General features: G+C 29.0%; 1 protein-coding gene across 4 annotated transcripts in view; it reads right to left on the bottom strand.

Moving 5' to 3' along the window:
* Nucleotides 1-696: 696 nt before the first annotated feature.
* Nucleotides 697-20216, bottom strand: part of LOC105834942 (neuropeptide CCHamide-1 receptor) — a 32011-nt gene continuing 12491 nt past the window's right edge. For 2 of the 4 annotated variants that reach the window (XM_012677813.3, XM_012677812.2), the window contains exons 2-7: nucleotides 8490-8943; nucleotides 6021-6213; nucleotides 5652-5785; nucleotides 5320-5493; nucleotides 4661-4911; nucleotides 3741-4047 (exon numbers count right to left, since the gene is read on the bottom strand). In XM_012677813.3, the coding sequence (XP_012533267.1) occupies nucleotides 3741-4047; nucleotides 4661-4911; nucleotides 5320-5493; nucleotides 5652-5785; nucleotides 6021-6213; nucleotides 8490-8819 (1389 nt within the window). In that variant the 5' untranslated portion in view covers nucleotides 8820-8943. Of the gene's footprint in view, nucleotides 4048-4660; nucleotides 4912-5319; nucleotides 5494-5651; nucleotides 5786-6020; nucleotides 6214-8489; nucleotides 8944-11670; nucleotides 11764-20216 lie in introns of all 4 variants that reach the window. The other 2 variants (XM_012677810.3, XM_012677809.2) reach the window with 2 other exon arrangements.

Here is a 20216-nt window from a genome sequence, read left to right as displayed (position 1 = left end):
TTTATATTTAAAACTAAAAAATAGGGGAAATCTCAAGCTTCTTGTCGCCAATGTATAAATAATAAATAAATAAAATCTTGTTGTCAACCTAAAACTAAAAAAATCGTATATTTTGAGCATAAATCTAACATTTATAAATATTTTATTTGTATTACAACTAATAGATGTTACCTAGCTTTTGCATTATTTGTGTTATAATACGATAAAGATAACAGTTCAAAGAATTATTTTTTCAGAAAACGGTTTTAAATTTATTTAGAAAATAGCACGCGCTCGCCCAGGTTAATAATACATTTACTCTTGTAACTTGATAATTTCAATGCTAAAATACAAATTCAATGTTGAAATAAAATATATTATAACTCAACCAAATTAAAATTTGCAATATATTGTTTACACACGTTATTAATTTTTGTTTTATTAGTGCTATATATATATATCAAATGTAATTTATTTTGCAGAATTTATTTAATTTATTAAATAAAATTTAACCAGGTCGGATATCATTTTTCTTTTTAACTTTTTAATAACGAATAAAACGATTTTTTATTATAAATATTATGCGCAAACAATAATATATTGAATAAAATTTTTGTAAATGTCATAAAAATAACAATTAATAATCTTTTTCTTTTTTTCCAAAAATATTTTTCTTATACTAAAAAACATACTAAAAAATTTATACAAACATTTAGATTCAGTTTGCAATATTTTTTATTTAATTTGTACATGCTGTAACGTATTTATACTAATAGCCATTATATACATGTACTTTATTCCTGTCTTTATACACGAGAAAAGTACAAGATAATTAGATATCCACTACGTAATTAAACTTTAATTAGTCGCCTCGAATCAAAAATTTTAACTAAGAGTTAAAATGTTAGTATATAATTTTATTAAAAAAATTTTTTTTTAATTAGAAATATATATTTTTTTATTTCTTATTTTTTATCATTTTCTTTTGGGATAACTGGCGATTCCGCGCGACTAAATAAAGATTAATCACGTAGACACGTATTATAAAATATAATTTAGTTGCAGGTTTAGAATTTTTTATTTCTTTTATAATACAATCGAGATCAACATTGCGTAAACTTGTAAATAATTTATTTATGTTTTTTTACTATGCTATCTTTGTAATAATTCAAATTATTTCATAATAATTTTAGTTTTTCTTACGCATTTGTATTCTATACAAATAACAGTATACATTCGTATACTGTCGTTTAAAATTTTATTTCTTGTCAAAGCTTTGCCATAGCTTTTATTTAATACTGTGACTTATTTGGCGGAATGTATTTATTGGTCGCACAAGATACATACTAGAATTTTACAAATTATACGAAGTCGGTTTATTTTATTTTGTTTATCGTTAATTGGTGCTAATTTTACTAATGTCTGATTCTGTTACACATGGTTAAACGGAAATGTTGTGAAACAGAATTTTATTTGCATAATATTTATCCTAAATTATGACAAGGAACAATAAGCATGTCACTTTAATACGATAATTAAATAATCTAGGTATTAATAAAATGATTATTTATTCGCCAGTAATTACAAAAGAAAAAAACAATGTAATTATTACGTTTGACCTGACTGGCCTCAAATATATTCAACAAATAGCGCACAACGTTTTGACCGTTGGTTTCGGTCTTTATCATGTGCTTAAATACGTAAAAATTATGTGGTACACATTTTTGAGTTATAATATGTGCCTAGATATAATCTAAAAGGCAATATAAGCGAAGTAAATTACAGAAAAGTTGCCCTAAAAATAAATTAATAATAATCAGTCAGGTCAAACGTAATAATTACATTGTTTTTTCCTAGGTATTAATGATTTTAATTATTCATAACGGGTATGTAGAAGATTTTATCACTTTTCCTTCAAATGCCACAATTAAACACATCGTGATTTAACAATCTAAAGCTTGTAAAAAGATTGTCAAAAGATATTATTAAAATATAAATTACTAAATATTAAGTGACACAGGAATTATTTTAATATAAATGTTTATAAGAAATATGACTTTGATATCTTCTTCAAGGGAGTTCCTCTGTTCAGGCCCGGCACAACAAATGGCACAGGGGTTCAAGTAAAAAAAATATTCAAATGACTATTTTGTTGCCTCCTTTTTTTGCTGTATATGATCTAAAGTTAATAATGGTGAATATAAGAAAAAAATCGGCTATAAAGAACAAGTAAATTTTTCACTATTATACCACCCTTAGATGACTAAATACAACAATTAAAAATTTATGTTATATTACTAGCACACATTTACCACATTTACGTGCTGTATTACTTCGATTATTGTAAACTTTTTTTATTTTATCAATTATTTTATTCAAACGAGCAAGTGCGTCGTTTCAAAAATTCAACAGTACTTTTCTGAACAGCTAAGATGTATTATTGTAAAGTTTCTTACTAGTAAAGTTACTAATATCTATTCGTTACTTCTATGTTTAATACGACAATAAAAACTGAAAGATCCTGAAAATTTATCGATTCCCACACGGAAAAAACAGTCTGGTTAGTCGACATATAAATCTAGTTGCTACAACCAGATTTTATAGTAAAATATAGAACAACTAGGCATGTGTTTACTGCAACTATAGAGCTATTGTTGAATGACTTGTGTTGCAGCAATAATTACACCTGGTTGTTGCAACCAGACTATTTCTTGATACTGCAACTACTAATATTTTAATGACAACTATATCGTTTGGTTGACTTAGACAAATTGTCTTGATGTGATATAAAAATTAATTATTCACATCTTGAATAATTGTTAGTGTAGTCACTTTCATCATTAGTTAATGCCGATGCGCACTATTACTGTGCACGCGACAACACGACACGATGATTTCACCCACGTTAAGGCCATTGCACATACATTTTTGTAATCGTAATCGTAAGATTTCGACTAATCATATTGCTCAAATCAGCCGTAACCGACCGAATTAATCAATTGTATTGCTCAATTTCTTACGGTAACGACTACAGAAATGTACGTGCAATGGCCTTAAGACGTGTGCATATCGTATAACCGAGACACACCGAATCACCTTCTCAACGCCGATGCACACTATTTTCGTGTACGCGAACAACAGGACACGACGACTTCACCCGCGTTAGATACGTTTGTGTAACCTGTAACCGAGACACCGAGTCACCTTTCCAACGCCGATGTGCACCATTACTGTGCACGCAAACGTCGCATCGCGAATCAAGCGATCCACATGTACACATCTCTATAGTTGCCTGCGTAGTGAATCGCTTTTGTTTTTTGACATTGTTGCTTTATAGCGTAGCATCCCGATTGATACAACTATATGAATAAATTAGCTTAGCCATGGGAAAGAAGTCCTAACTATGTACTGGTTACTACAACCAGCTTTCGCGCAACTATACATTGGTATAGTTGACATACTAAAGTCAAAAGTCATATCAATCTAGTTCATCTTTAAATGATGACCATACGCATAATTATCGTTTAAAGATAACTAGATGATGCAGCCATATTGCTTGCAACTAAATAGTTCTGGTTATGTGAACTAAATCTTTTTTTTCCGTGCAAAAGAGCCCATGTTAATAAAATATTTAATATCTAAATAACAAGCAAGTTCAGCTTTCTGAAATTTTGATAGTCACACAATTTATATCACTAATTTAAACTTCTCTACAAAGTTTCATGAAAAACTGTTTATTTTGATTTAGCAGCGGAACTTCCTTAAGTAACTAATCGATCACGTACTGTTGATTCTGTCGAGATTCGTTGATTCTTTAACGACTCGTCGACGTCATTTGGATACGCTGACAGAGTGATAGTAGTTTCTTGTTCTTTAATAGGTGTCGTAGGTCGTATATCACCTGCCATGATCGAGAGACGCATTGCACTTCGTTGCTCTCGGCGAGAATCACCCAAGTACTTTCTCGAACTGACAAGTGAAAAGCTTTGCCCTCGCCCGCGAGAACTTAGATCTGACGATCGTCGATGTCGTTTTTGTATTTTCTTCTTGGCGCAACACAACAAATATCTGATGCAAATTAAAATTGTTTAGATATGATTATTAAGTAAATATATCAATTGAGCTATTGTTACACATGTAAAAAAATATAATTCTAGTGCTGACAAAAGCAATTACTTAATTTTATTTTTTTCTTAATATTCTAATTTTTCTTCAATAAAATTTTATAAAATTTGTTAAAGAGTATAAATTTCTTGAGTACACGATAATCCGTTTTTTCTAAAATTTGTGATGAATGTATTTTAGGACAATTATCAAGAAAATATTCTCTGTTAATTATAATTGTGAAGAGAAAAAAACAAATTAAGTAATTGTATTGATATTTTTCTACATGTAGTTTCGATTAAGAAGGGATTTTTGAAAGATTTTAGAGTTTAGAAAACAAAGAGAACTGTTTAAAGGCAGTATCATATTAAATAGTTTACTTAAATAGTTCTAAATTAAGTCTAAATGTTTCTGTACTTTTTAATACAGTTTCTGTATTTCTTTAATACTTGAAAAATATTCATGAATTTCTTAAAATAATTTTTGAAAAAATTAAATTGGTTTTCTACTATGACATTCTATATCCGGCTTAATTGGCTCGTTACTGCTATGATAGGTTCTGCAACTTTAAGCTTACCTGTCAAAGTACTTTCTAAAAGTACCACTCACGCAGTAGAGAGCGATAGGGTTGATGCAGCTATTGGTATAAGCAAGGCAGAAACCTAAGATGCGAAAGTAATGCCAAAAAGCATTGTAATCCTTTTCCGCAGTTGGATGAAAATAAAACCACAACATGAAAACATGTTGTGGAAAAAAACAAACAGCAAACACTATGACGAAAGCCATTACCATCTTTGCTACCTTTTTACGGGCTTGTATTTGTTTTACCTAAAATATAACGTGCATTAATATGCGCGCAAGAAATACAAAACTTACTTTGTTGTATAAATTAATTCGAGTCTGTAATAATGTCGCAAATCTTTCTAATACCGAATTTGATTGGACTGCACTAGTGCACATTAAAACTGTTGTACACCAATGTAACTTAAATATAAAGAAAACCAAGTATAAGAGTGATATATCACATATCTATTGCTTTATGCACGACGATTTTAACTGTGCGCCAATGCGTTCAATCAAATTCGCTATAAGATTGTTCGCATATAACGAGACAAGGAATTTAAAAATAAATGAATATAGAGGTAGAAAGAATTTAAATTTAATTTTTGATGAAACGCCTTAATACTTTCGCATGTAATGTTATAATTAAATTATGCACATATATATACAAGTTACCTGGCCTTGCATTTCACCGGGTATATTTCTCGTACTGCGCATAAGATGCCTGGCCATCAACATATAAAAAACGGCGATGATGCTGAGAGGTATGAGATAGTAGATAAAAAAACGGCATATTAGTATCACCTTTGGATAGTTTGGTCCAAATTCCTCGGGAAACGGGTAACACACCTTCAATTACATGATATATATAATTAGGTATTTGTTACATGGTTCATAGAATAGACGAGAGATCGTTCACTTTAGCCACTTAGGTACACCGCTTAATGATGAGCTTTATAGTCTAGATCTAAAACAGGAGTAGTTATGAGCACAATGATCCGACTTACGCAAAAGCTTATATCCCGGTTAACCTTGAAAACTCTGATATACGAAAAAGATCCCGGGATTGCACATATTCCAGCCAAAATCCAAATCATCACCGCAACGATTGCAGTGAAGCGTGTTGCTCGTCTTCCACTACCTTAAAATAATTAGATAATTTAATCGTCACGTTTATTTCTTTTTTCTTATTATACTTAAGAATACAAGTTTGGTTTATATTTTTGACATATACAAAAATATTTTATAAAATCGTTAAAAAAGTGATATCGATTATTATTTAAATCATTACCATATAAAATTGTCTTATTAATTTGTTTCGGATGATTTCCTTAAGTATGAATTTGAATACGAGTCGCACATTTATTATTTTATACCTGTGACATGCAATTTTCGCATAGGATCCACAATAGCGAAAAATCTATCTGCCGATAGTGCAGTTAAAGTGAAAACGGAAACTCCGACAGATATATCCTTTGCGCACTCGGAGAATCTGCATAGTATTAATCCGAAAGGCCAGGAATCCAAAACATAGACAGTAAAGGTGAACGGAACGCATGTCAGTATTACCTGTAGGATAAAATAGGGAATTATGTAACAATCGATTAAAGAAGCAATAATATACAGCCATGTCAGTGTCATATTTTAATTCTTGGAGATTTTATGATTAAAACTGAAAACCAGATCTTGATTGCTTTTATTCAATTTAAATATGTCGTCAACATCTCTCTCTCTCTCTCTCTCTCTCTCTCTCTCTCTCTCTCTCTCTCTCTCTCTCTCTCTCTCTCTCCCCCTCCCTCTCTCTCTGTTAAAACCTCAAATCGAAATCTGATATTTGAACAGTCCGTACTGTGACAGAGCAGACCGCATCCGTCGATACCAGACTTCACCGTTAAAAAGTGGTAAACATCTATTGTTTGTAAGTTTGTGTAATCTTGTCATATTATGTGTATTGACGAGAATGTAAGCTTCTTGTTATGTATAAAAAAAGAGAAGCATTTTAAACTTTTGAGATAGCCGATCATCGAACAGAGAAGATGTCTGAAATTCCAGGAATGATATAAGAGCTGGTTAATATTATAGGCTAACAAGGTTGCGTTAACACTATTGTTTGGTATGCATGGCGTGAGAGGCGTGAGTCGGACCATTCGCATTACATAGGATTTGCCGTGAAATGACGGTGCGCGAGAATCGATACTACTGTATATGCCATACTGAAATCGATCGATTTTGCTCTTCTACTGTAATCAAATGTACTAAATCTGATAACAAAACTAACATTTACTGTCCTCTACATATTTAATATTATGCGTACACACACACACACACACACACACACACACACACACACACACACACACACACACACACACACACACACACACACACACACACACACACACACACACACACACACACACACACACACACACACACACATACACACAAAATTAATATAATTAATATAATTATATACATGTACATACATATATACATATATATATATATATATATATATAATATGTATGTACATATAACTATTAAATAATAAATTTTTTAACTGTAGAAAAATTTAATATTTAGTTTTTGTAAATATCTTCATTTTGTGTCAAAGTTGATATTTTACAAACACAACGAGCAAAATTGGTCATTAAACCTGACCTTATTTAATTTTTTACACAATATAGTCAATTTTCGGCAAAATTTGAGTATATTTATTTAAAAAAGAAAATACATTGGAATTTTGACCTTTTGTAAAGTTGAAACCTAAAGTTTGAGACTCAAACAGTTTTTTCTTTATTTTGCCTGAAATTCAGACATATAAAAAAAGTGAAAAGCACTTTCGGTGTAATTGTATAATCATTCTTAAATGTTAAAGAGTATACTAGAATTTTTTCAGTTTTTTTGGAGCTTAAAAATTTTAAAAATTGCAACCGTGTACCAGTGACTCGGTTGGTTTGAATAAACAGTGAAAAACACCAGTGAAAAAAGTTAGTTTATGGAAGGTTAAAAAGACTTTTGAAAGAGAAAAAGATGAAGTAGCTATTTATCCGTCAAAAGTTCAAAATGATATTATGTTTAAACTTTACAACTTTTACTTTACTCGGTCAAATAAATGGATTAATGATGGATGATCGATGTCAATTTTACTTAATATAAAGCTATTCTGTGACAATAAATTATAATATGGTCTTAAAAAGTGTTAAAAATGTTTTTTGTACTTCATCACGTTAAGAAAATATTTGCACATTACAGTTTGCATATGTCAGGAAATATTGTGAGATTGTCATATTTATCAGTTAAATTATGTTTCAACTCGCTATTAATATTAAATTTTTGAGTTTTAGAATTTTGATAAACGATAGCAACTTCGTATATCATATTTAATCCAAGTTATTAATGGTTTTCATTGCGCACTTTTTGCATTTTTGTTTTTGCTATATTAAAGTTTGTATATTAAATATTCTGTTTACAAGATGGATATAATTCTTAATTAAAATGGCAAAGATATAATAAAAATTAAAAAAGGCGTTTATACAATATGATATTGAAAAGCGTTGTACGTAGCATACATATTTATAAAATATAATCTTAACATTTCTCGATAAAGAAAAAATATTGTATGTAATATAATAAAATGTGTAAAATATTTATTGAAAAGACGGATATTTTTTAATGAATATTTACAACTGTACAAATATTCGCCGTTTTATATATTTAAACTCATTTAAATTAATAGCTTGCGACCGGTATGAGCAGTTGCACGCATCACAGGATTTTTCATAGAAAGGAATCTGCACATATATACATGTGTATATAAATATACATATATAAATGTTACATGCCAGTAAATCCCCAAGTGCCAGCGAAAGGACGTACGTATTAGGTACGTTTCTCATATTTGTGTGTCGCAGAATCGTAAGAGCAAGTACGCCATTTCCAGTGAGTCCTATTAGTAGGATCAAAAGAAAGATGATCGGTACGATATACGTTTCTGGTCGCTCACTATACGGCGTATATTCTTCCTCTTCATCGTTGATATCTTTCGTGATATTGCCAATCAAATCACTGGGTTCCGTGTGATTTATCATTAGTGCCAACGGTGTTAATTGTGTTGTCATCATCAACATCGCAATCGGCGATGCACTTGTCGCATATGGCCACGACATGGCCATTGCGTTCCAATTCGAGCGCTTTTTTGCTGTTAATGAGAATCTGATTCTCTTTGCTTTTTGATCTTTCTTCTTCCGTTGTCCAAATTACAGAGCCTCCAACGCCAATAACAGTTACATGTACCGACTGTAAAATAAATGGAAACGTTGATGAGATTTTTATATGTAGAAAGGTTAAAGCTAATAATTTATTAAGTAGTGGAGCGTAGCAAACTACTTTATAATTTTATAAATTGTTGATCTGGCCATTTATTTGTTTATCCGTCTGCAAGATTTCTCAGAAATGAAGAAAAATTTTTTTTTAATTTTGTTTTTATATCCCTAGATATCTTTATCTCCATCAAAGCAAAATGAGTCTAAACATTTGACTGTAAAGGGGTCAATAATTAATAATATTTTTTACGAAAGATTTTCCGATTACAATTATTTTTCGCTACATTACTTATGTATATTTGTTTCAAACAGTTTATTAATGGTTTATATCATGCTTCATTTTTGATATGTAAACAAAGAACCGATGTTGATCTATATATAATAATAAAATGTATGTAATAATACTATATTAAAAACAAACAATATTGATAATAACATGGACAATCTGTGAATGTTAAATGTATTCTATAATAATTGAAAGTTTATTAAATTGACTGTGAGATTATAATCCTTTATAACATTTTAATTAACTAGCTATGACGTGATGTCACAATTTATTACTACCTAACGTACTTGTTGTTAAGCATAAAACAACAGATATTTTATGAATTTCTATAGAAATGGTTAGATGTATATAGTACATACAAATCCATATACATATCTAAAATTTAACGGATAATATATAGAGGAAATCAAACTGAACAGTTTTCACATTTTATTCTTTTATTTATTAATTATTCATTTTGTAATTATTACCCAATAAAGGTACAATTTATTAACTACAATAAACAGTATTTATTTGAAAAAACAGAAGATTTTATTAAAATTGAGTTTTCTTCACAGATATTTCTAACGAATTGATTGATCCTATCGTCATGATAAAATGATGCAAAAGATAAATTTCCTGCATATTAAGACAAAATAGAAAAAATATACATGGAGATTATTGTTTTAAATTAACATTTTTATTACATTTTTAAATTAACATATTTATTAATTCATTTTAATAAATATATTTATTAATCTTTTTTAATTATCATATTTTTGCATGTATTTATTTCTTTTAAAATTTTCTTAATTGATAAGTAGATTTTTTAAGTTTATTATTTTTCTTTACGTACATTTAAACTCTAGAACCTTTTTTTCTTTTTTGGCAATATTAGATACAAAAGATTTTTTTAAATTATATTTGCAAAAAAGTAGAATATAAAAGTTGGAATATTTTGCTAAAATGTGTGATTAAATTAATGTACTTTTTATTATTACAATAAAGCATACGAAATTCTATGCGTATGAACAATATCAGAGTTTATGCGTGAGAAAGTTTATGTAATAATAAAAATTTACTTATATTATTATTTATACTGTTAAAAAACTTATATTTACATTCATTAAATTTATTAATATCTGTTATTAAAAATTTAATTAACAAGTACATAAGTATTATTTCATATTTATTGTATCATTTTATATTATCATATTTATGTACTATTTTATAATTATTATTTACAAACGGATTAGCAACTTGGATAACACGTGTCAGAAATAAGTTTTGGAATTTCTCATTTGCTTTATTCCAGTTTCTTAAAAGGTTTTTAGAAATTAATCGAAGTAATTTAAATCTAACATGACTGATTTGATAACATGTCTCTGTGTAATTTAGCTTCCTCTAAATTCTACTTATCAGATTATATTTTGCCCTGTAAAGTAAAGTGCTGCGCTTACAAAGTTGTTTGTAAATGTATTACTCGTAGTACTCTTTTGAAATTTGTAATCCTGTAAGAGAGCACTTTACAGGTCGTTGCAATTTTCAATACAGTTTCAAATGTTAAATGAGTGCCGTGCATTGCTACTGCATAGAACGCGTTAGAACGTGTAAGAGTAATCTTCCACGAATATATCGATAGCCATTAATCGAAACATTTCACACAATTCACACAGGAGATATGCCATTGGCTATGGGCAGGGATATCAATCAAGCAATGATACGGTTAATCCTTTGATAGGGATTGACAAATTGCTAACTAAACCTGAAGCTTCCGTACCTTTATGCATTACGTTTCTTTTGATAAAAGAAACTCGATAATTCTAAGATGGAAGACCAAAACAAAAATCACAATAGATCTTAATAAAAGCCAAAGTAATAATCATGCTTACAAAAGGATATCAATTATTACAGATAAATTATAAGTTAAGAGTACAATTATTGATTAGGATAGGAAAATGATAGCTACTTCTTGCTTCAAAAAGTTTAATTGGAATCACGCTATTCTCCGTGTTTTGCCTCACTATATTATCTCTCAATTTCGATCTGTCTTTGCTACGGTAAATTCTAAGAGATGTAATTTTATAGAAGAATAAATGTGATATAAAGATAGCGAGTTACGCGAAAAGATAACGTAATAAAAGCAAAAGGATCTTGTATCAAAGAAATATTTTCCTCGTATTCGCCTTCTTTGTATCACTGATTGTGAATATATTTTGTTAAGTACTCATATTTAACGTTGACATTTCACGAACTCTTTTTATGAAAGCAATGTGATATTAAACATATAGTGTTCTATATCTGCAGATATAGATGTATATTTTGTTTTATGAGTGACGGAGTATAATAAAAGGATTACCATAGATTCAATATAAATTTAATGTCTGTAAACAAAACTATATAAATAGAGTAGTGTAAAATGGGATTAAGACTTACAATGAGCAAATGTGCCTCGTTCGAAAAAGATGTCGAAGATGATTAACTTGTCCGTTGCATTTCCATTTTGTCATCTATAATGTCGCAACTTAACTAAACAGCAAAATACGATCAGAAATAAGAAAAATCACATCTCTGAAAGTTAAAATTCGATGAGACTTTACATACAAGAAATATTATAACTTCAGATCAAATATTATTTTTTAATAATTTAATCGTTACTTTTTTTTATTGATTTATAAAATATAATGGACATTTTAAGATAAAGTAAACTTAGCGGATTTTATTGGATCATATAATTTAGCATTATTCCAGTAACTACGTGTAGCTGATTCTCATGTATAATTTATGGATGGATCACAGAGTGCAGGAGAGACAGTAGCAAACTGTACGCGTGATAAAATCTCTGAGTAGAGAAACTATCTCTCTAATTCCTACATAGAGCACATTGCATAATGTAGATCTATGAAAGCAATGCAGTGTGTATCCAGCTACTAGTAATCTCGTTTGGATATGAATTTCTATGATTATTACAGATCTATTGACGATATCCTCGCCTTCGTAACATGGTTTACATGCGTACTAAATACGCGAAATATTTCTTTTTAGATTTATTTATTTCTGAATATCAGTTCGAAAAAAATTACTTTCCTCTGTCTGTCATCCGTGATTGCATTCGAATTATTAGAGGAACACGAACGGTTATCGGAAAACGAGCGTAACTCTAATAAAGTTGTGCTTCACGATGTTTGTAAAAAGCGAATGGCACTCTTGCAACGATTTTAAAGAAAAATATGTTGCGCTCAAGTATTTACAGATACGAGACCTATGAAAAAAATAAAAAATAGAAAAAGATGTGGAAGATTTGTGTAAGTTTTAATGCTGCAATAAATGGTTCTAATGGCTTTCATGCTTTTTGTTTGAAACACAGGTTAAATGTTTGTACGTAGGTGTTTCCATCAGAGAATCGGTATTTTCTCTATGTTTTTGCGTTTGATTAAACTTCCTGTATCCATTACCCGTCACTCTGTAATCTTTGCTTCTCGTTGATTTATCTTCTGTCACAATTCTGCTTTAAAGAATAAAATAATTGGCGGTAAATGTGATTCTCTCTTTATTGATGTGTTGCATTGTAGTTATATTTTTGAAATATTTGTTTGCACACCTCGTATTAACAATTATTTTAAAGAAAATGTAGAGCAAGAATATTTATAGTACAGCCGCTCTGGACATGAGGCAGGCAGAATCTTGACACGGCCTAATCACATTTCGGACGACTATATGACTTGTGAACACTATTTCTCAGAATTGAGATGAAAAGAATTTTACAAATTTTTTCAACCTTTATACGCACGATTTTCTAATTAAAAAATTATTTGATTCTTATATTTAAACTTTTAAAGCATCAAATAAAATAGAACATTTCTTTACATTATACAATAAATGTTTTCTTAGATGACTCAATAATTTAATGTAAAATATATTAAATAAAATATGCTTAGTGCATGTCGCGTATACCGAATAAAAACATTTACAATATTATATTTTTCCACGAACAGAACGATTTTTTTCAGATTTTATCTACAATTGTAGAATATCCATCGTTGTCGCATCTCTTTGAGGGAACGAAGAATACTTCCACGTGTAAAACGCGAAACCTCGCTAGTGTCGTAAACATTTTAACGATCTATGACGAGATTCATTTTAGTCGTTTTCCTCTTAGAGAGTATCATGGCTCAAATGGTGTCTGTTAATTGGGTTGAGAAAATAATCAATTTCGGGCACATGGCCCGAATTTGCGATAGATTGGACTGTCTTCGTTGCCGCGTTTATTCTATAACGACCATTAATGAAAATTACATTTCCGTTCCGTTTTTACGCTTTAATTCACAAATCCAATATCTACATTTTGTTATCATATATATAATGCAGTAAAAAAAATGTTATCGTAATATTAAATGTATCATGATGTAAACTCATCATGATATTAAATTAATATTAAATTGCTTCTACGTTTTTCTGATCATATTATTTTTGACATTTACATGAGATATTATTTATAACACAATTTTTTGCTTAAGGCTATACTTCGGAAACATTTTTTCTCATTTTATGAAACAGCTGTTGCAATTCTACATCGCATTTTATTTTTTGTTAGTTATTTGATTCCGTGAAAAATGTATACTTATCTGTATTTATTTTAGAAACATAAACGCGTGGAACAATTATCTTTAAAGCAATTATCTTTAAAGAATGCTGAATTATTAGATTATTATCATAGTTATTGAATTGTACTATTGCGAAGGTTTTTTTTTTCTGCAAAAACAGTAGACAGATTTGTAGCGTGGAGCATTATTCGTATTCGCTCTCGATCGATAGGAAAGCTAAAGAAATTTCTTTTCGTCAGTCCTGAGGGTGATTTCCCTTCATTTACGATCTACCTGACCTCGTAATAACTCAAGTACCAATACTGTCGCAGGTGGCGAGCCGACGTCGTATTGGCGGTTTCCGTAACTTTCGCAAGTGAAAAATTTCACGCTTGCATTGAAGTTTAATTAATCCTGCAATTAAAACCGTTAATAGTGTAAGCAACAAATTTTGTTCATTAAACTTATCTTATTTAAACATCAGAAGATACTAAATATTAATATGCACAAGAAACAAAGATACATAAATATATAAAGAAAGCATTAAGGAAGTATAAAGTTTTGTAAATTATTATATAATGAAAGTATATTCTTTTAGTTTTTAACTTTTCTTTGTAAAAGTTTATTTTAATGGACGTGTGATGAATAAGAAACGTATTTGCACACCTTATCTTTTCTTAAATAATTTGGAAGATAAATTATATTACTAATACGCATTCTGACAAAATTATTTTGCAATACATTTCCTTATGTAATATTTAAATAAGATATATCATTTGTGCAAAATGATATATCTTATTTAAATGATATATCTTTATGAACATGTAACATTATGGAGACGGATATGCTTTTGACATGAGGAGCGGTTATTCGATCTAGGAAATCAAAACCGGAGCGACACTGATTAGCATTTAACAAGGCTCTTTATTGGAATTCTGTAACGTACAGCAAAACACAGTTTGGTCACGAATTGTCGATGTTTATTTCGCGAGAGCGGGATAACAACAAGCCGCTCTTCCCAAACTCTCTTGTTTTATATACTGAAGCTTCTAGATCTTTCTTCTATACCTCCGTGCAAGCAGTAATATTGCTTCGAAGGATCTTCGAGAATTGTCCGTTATTATTTATTACATACGCGGTTGTGGCAAGCATAGTCGCCACAACGTTATGGTATATTGTATTTTTCAGTATTGTTTTACTGAGAAACAATAATTGTTAGTAATCGAGGAAACCGATTGAGAGAACAGCAAGTGCAATATGTTTATCTCAAGTTCGTGGCATTGGATATTAATATTTTAATTATGAACATCGGAAGAGTTCCGGAAGCCCTATAAAATATTTTCCCAATTGCTATTACGGTGATTATTCGCATGCATGATACAGATGAAGTATGAATATTTGACAACGTATTTGGGACGTATAATAATAATGACTTTAAAATAGCCTTCTTTTTTTCTTAAACACATCTTGTGCTTCGTACATACTTCGAGACATACACTACAGAATCTAGCTTTTGTTTCTCATTATTACGATCTCTGCATCGCGATCATGCACGTGGTACTTCTAATTGACTTTTATGTTAACGTATACGTTTCTTTTCCGCTGTCCGTGATAGTGATAATGAAAATGATTCAATTTATGAACTGCCGTAACAGTGATAAACTACACGCTACGTGTATACTCGATAAATACTGCTCAATTAACATCATCGATTAATGTCGGCATAAATATTTCATGGCGGGATGCACATTTACACGTCGCGGCATAGGAAAATAGCCGTTGGTCATTCGGATGTTATACGCATCCGTGATAAGTCCGAAACATACATTTATTAGTCCACACGTACGACACATGTACGTTGCGATGATGTGTATAAGCGAATATATGCATTTGGCAATATACGCTGTGACATTTAGAACGCACGAATGAATTTCATGAATTCTCAGAGTTTAGTATGCGTGCGTATTTGGTGAACATTCGAATACACCATTGTATGTATGGTGTTCGATGGTGCGTTTGGTATTCACATAGTGCAAACATATTTCCAGGAACTACCTTAAATAATATTATCCAGCATTACACGGAGGGCATTATTATAACGAAAGAGTTTTGAACTCTTATCACGGTTTATGAATGACTGAATTTCATATTATATTGATCAAATAATCCATAATCCGACTTCGTAGTATTCTGTTAAATATAAAGATAATAGTCCCACCATTGTCTTATGAATAATTAATTATTTAATATATTTTATTTAAATATTATTTTATACGCATCAGCAAATTTCAATTAATAAAATTTTAATTCCTAGACTTTATTGAAATTGTTTCGCGATTTTGTGTGATGTATTCGAGAAATATATTACGCGGCGTAATAGTCGAAAAGGGCCATCTGGCACAGATTCATGTGCATGGGATATAAAAATTTTTAAAATAACCGGTTCTGTAAAAACGAACATTTCCTTTGTAATCAAACCGACAAATTCTATTTTCAAAAAAGATGGAAGTCATAAATTCTGATTTTTAATTACCTACGTCAACGTAGGATTTAATTTTTAAATAACTCATTTAAAAAACTCTTAAAATTGCAAATTACTTTTTCACCGTGATATTTGCAATATAAATTTTTATAATCTTCTATTCGACATAATCAATGAAGCGTTGTTCGTGGACACTTTTGAATAGGTTAAATTATGTATAAAACGTAATACCATTTAAAATTGTGATTAAATTTACAGATTAATCATCTGACTCAGATACATATATGATGGCTGTAAAATACTAATAGGTCATACGCTTGTGTAGGACACTTGATACGAGATTTTTTGTTTTTTTATAATGTTCATTAAAATAACAGTTCTTATAAAGACCGCAATAATTTAATAATAAGGAACAATGTCGCGATATTAAAATTTATCTTTTTGCTTAACCATACAAGAGGTATCTCGAAATTTACGAATTAAAATACTATAAAATACTACAAAATACTATAAAAAGTTCTAAAAAAATTAAGTCAATAGTTATTTATAAATATTTCAAATAGTTATTTGTAAATATTTCAGATAGTTTTTGAGATATGAGAACTTAAAACTGATCAATCAGATTACATTCAGACAATCACCTGTCATGCGATTAATATTACTGTTAATATTACTATAAGAACTCGAATAGCTACATTGAAAAGAAAAGTTGGATTTTATTTACAAATTTTTACTTTGTAAATTGTCGAACTTGAATAGACGAACTTGATTATTTTTAGCAATAAAGAATCAAAGACGATAATTAATTAACAAATACTATGAAATTATTTATTGGAATGATGTAAACCGTGAAAAGTATAATGTAATCTCCCGTGATCTTTTGTGATTAAATTTGTAATCCCTTTTATGTACTAATAAATATTCTTATCGTTTTGATATTGATTAAATTTTAAACATTTTAATATATTTAAAAAAGAACTTCTAAAGAAAGAGAATTAAAATTTTTTGTTGATGCAGGTGTGTTTATCATTTATATAAATCGCATTTTAAATAACGATATGATCAACGTTTACTTCTTTAGCTATTATTTTATATCTTTGTACATTATAAATAGTATTTTCGCGGATTTTATATTTTTTAAATTAGTGTTGTAAGATAGCAATTTGTTCCATTCCAGAGGCGACAAAAGCGTTATTAAGCGAAGATAAAATTCTGGGAAAGTTTCATAAAATGTCATTTAAATTACGTGATAAGCATGATAGTATACATAAATTAATGTTAACAGAAACAACAATAGTGTATTCATAATCAGATCACATTCTCATTTTGCTTTCTTGTTCTCTCTCCGAAGGTTTAATCTTCTATGCTGTTTATCTGAATTGTCGCTGCTCGTTTATTGATTTATATTTCTGCAACAGACAACTGTAAAATAGATGTTCGTACATTCATAAAACTGTTATATGTATAATGAAGACTTGCATAATCAGAGCTAAAGATACGTTGAGACTGCTTTTCTTAAAGTAATTAAAATTTTTAATGTGTCTTTTATTTCGCATAGCATCTAAAAGAACATAACACATACAAGTGTGTATAATTACAGTGAAATTTTAGCGTTTATATAAAATCTTAATATATTCCGTAATGATGTAGTTTTTATTTTATTTTATCTCAAATATTTTTTCCGTTATTTTTTCAGTTATTTACAACAGACAGGAAGAAAGTGAAAAGTTTTGTACAAATATATATATGTATTTGTTTCGAACACTCGAGTATTACGTTGTGACCGGAAATTGAATTTCGGGAAAAATAATATCCATTTCTTGGATCACAAATTTGGACAAATTTGGAAATAAAAAAATCCGAGAAAAGGGTTATTTAAAAATATAAAAAAATTAAAATTTAAACTAATACAACATAAAATTTTTTAAAGATCTACTAGTAATATATGACAGGAATAAGTAATTATTCGTCATTACTAACATGTAGAAGAGTGAAACCATTTATCTCGGTAGAGAATTGTTGGAGGATTAGATATGAATAGAATTAAATAAACTTAAAAACGCAAAATAAATGCAAAATATAAAATTTAATGTATGTAGATATGTGTGTTTTTATATGCATATGCATATTAAATACCTATATTATTTTTTAAAATATATAATAATGTTATCGTGAACAAAGAGTTATTATTTTATACATATGTATACACATACATATACAGATATGTACATAAATAATTTTAAATCTGTTTTACGAACACTTGTTTGTCTTCACACTTTTAATGTAAAATGATTAAAATAATTAAATTGGATGCGAACAGAAGAGTGTGTATTGCCATTAAAACTGATATCCGACTCATTAGCACGAATATTATAAATTCTAATTAGAAGCCAAATGTGTTTTGTCTGACGTAAAGAAAATCGACGTAAAACCATATGGCTAACGACTAGCAATAGAAAATAGCACCACGTTATGCCAATGGCAGGCGCAATGTGGTTTTAATAATTGCTCTCTTGTGGCAACCTCATTGACGTTAATCTACTCACATAGTAGCCAAGAGCACAGGTCAGGCATATAAACTATTGGGTGCGAATTTCTCTCTCGAAGGGGCTAGCATAATCCCGCTGGCGTCTGCTCTCATGGGACTACCATAAAATTACAAAAGTATCCATTCTTGTTCGCCGTTATGCCTTGTGTTACCTTTTAGCTTTTCTTTAAAACATATCCACCTACCTCTTCGCATTATCACGTCGCAAATGATCTCGCGATAAAAGTTTTCACTGCCTCCTTGGCACATGTTCGAGCAATGTCAATTGATTAAAAGAGCTATTTTTGTAATAAGACGTCAATGTCATGTACAGACATATATAGCCTAAATTTTCTGATATTTTTACGAGCTTATAGCTTTTCAATGGCTCAAAGTACCTATATCTACTTTATTGCATATTTAAGGATAAAAATAGTTATGGAGGTTATAGGAGCGTACATGATCCTTGAACATATGACAAAATTCCATAAAGTATGTATATAAAGAAAATTGAAAAGTTTCACGATAAAAACATTGTAAATAATTATAATTATAATAAAAAAAAAAAAAAAAATTTAAAAAAAATTAAAATTAAAAAATTAAAATTAAAAATTATAATTATAATTATAATTATAATTATAATTATAATTATAATTATAATTTTTACTTGTCTAAATTCTATAATAATCTTACATACATATTTTAATTTAATTATTTCTAACAAAACAAAATCTGTGTATTAAATTAAGCAGCGAAATTAAGGAATAAATCTAGAAACTGTATGAGAGAGTACTGAAACGCATTAACAGCTTTTCCAGTTCCCAGTCTGTCAATTTTGCTTTATATGACTTTGTATACTGTTGTCGCTTTTACTATGTTCTATTCACATCTAAATTTTACATCCTCTTACTAAAGTTAAATGTAATTTATCTTCTGCATATAGGATTAAATAAAATAATTTCTATGTAATATTTATTGGATTCTAATGTATATATAGTTATTATTTTATATAGTATATGTATATTTATAAATATTATATAAAATAAAATTATATGTTATATAGTTTTAAATAATATTAAAAATGTCGATATATATAACATTAAATTTTAAAAATTAAAATAATGCAGTAAAGATAATTTATTATTTTCTATAATAATCTTACACACATATTTTAAAGACAACGATTAATTCAAGTATTGATATTTTTCCCAATAAATGCTACAAATTTTAAGAATGGCATACACATCAAGTGAAAGAAAAACAGCTTTACGTTGTATAAATTGTTGAAATTCTGTTACTAAGTTTAGATAAAATAGGTATTGATCTTGATATTTAACGTTGTAATATTGATTAAAATATAATACATTATCAAAGAAAGAATTTTTAATTA

The sequence above is a fragment of the Monomorium pharaonis genome, chromosome 8 (assembly GCF_013373865.1).
Source record: "Monomorium pharaonis isolate MP-MQ-018 chromosome 8, ASM1337386v2, whole genome shotgun sequence".
Lineage (NCBI taxonomy): Eukaryota > Metazoa > Arthropoda > Insecta > Hymenoptera > Formicidae > Monomorium > Monomorium pharaonis.
Note: the sequence above shows the minus strand (reverse complement) of the source record. Positions and strands in the feature narration are given on the sequence as shown.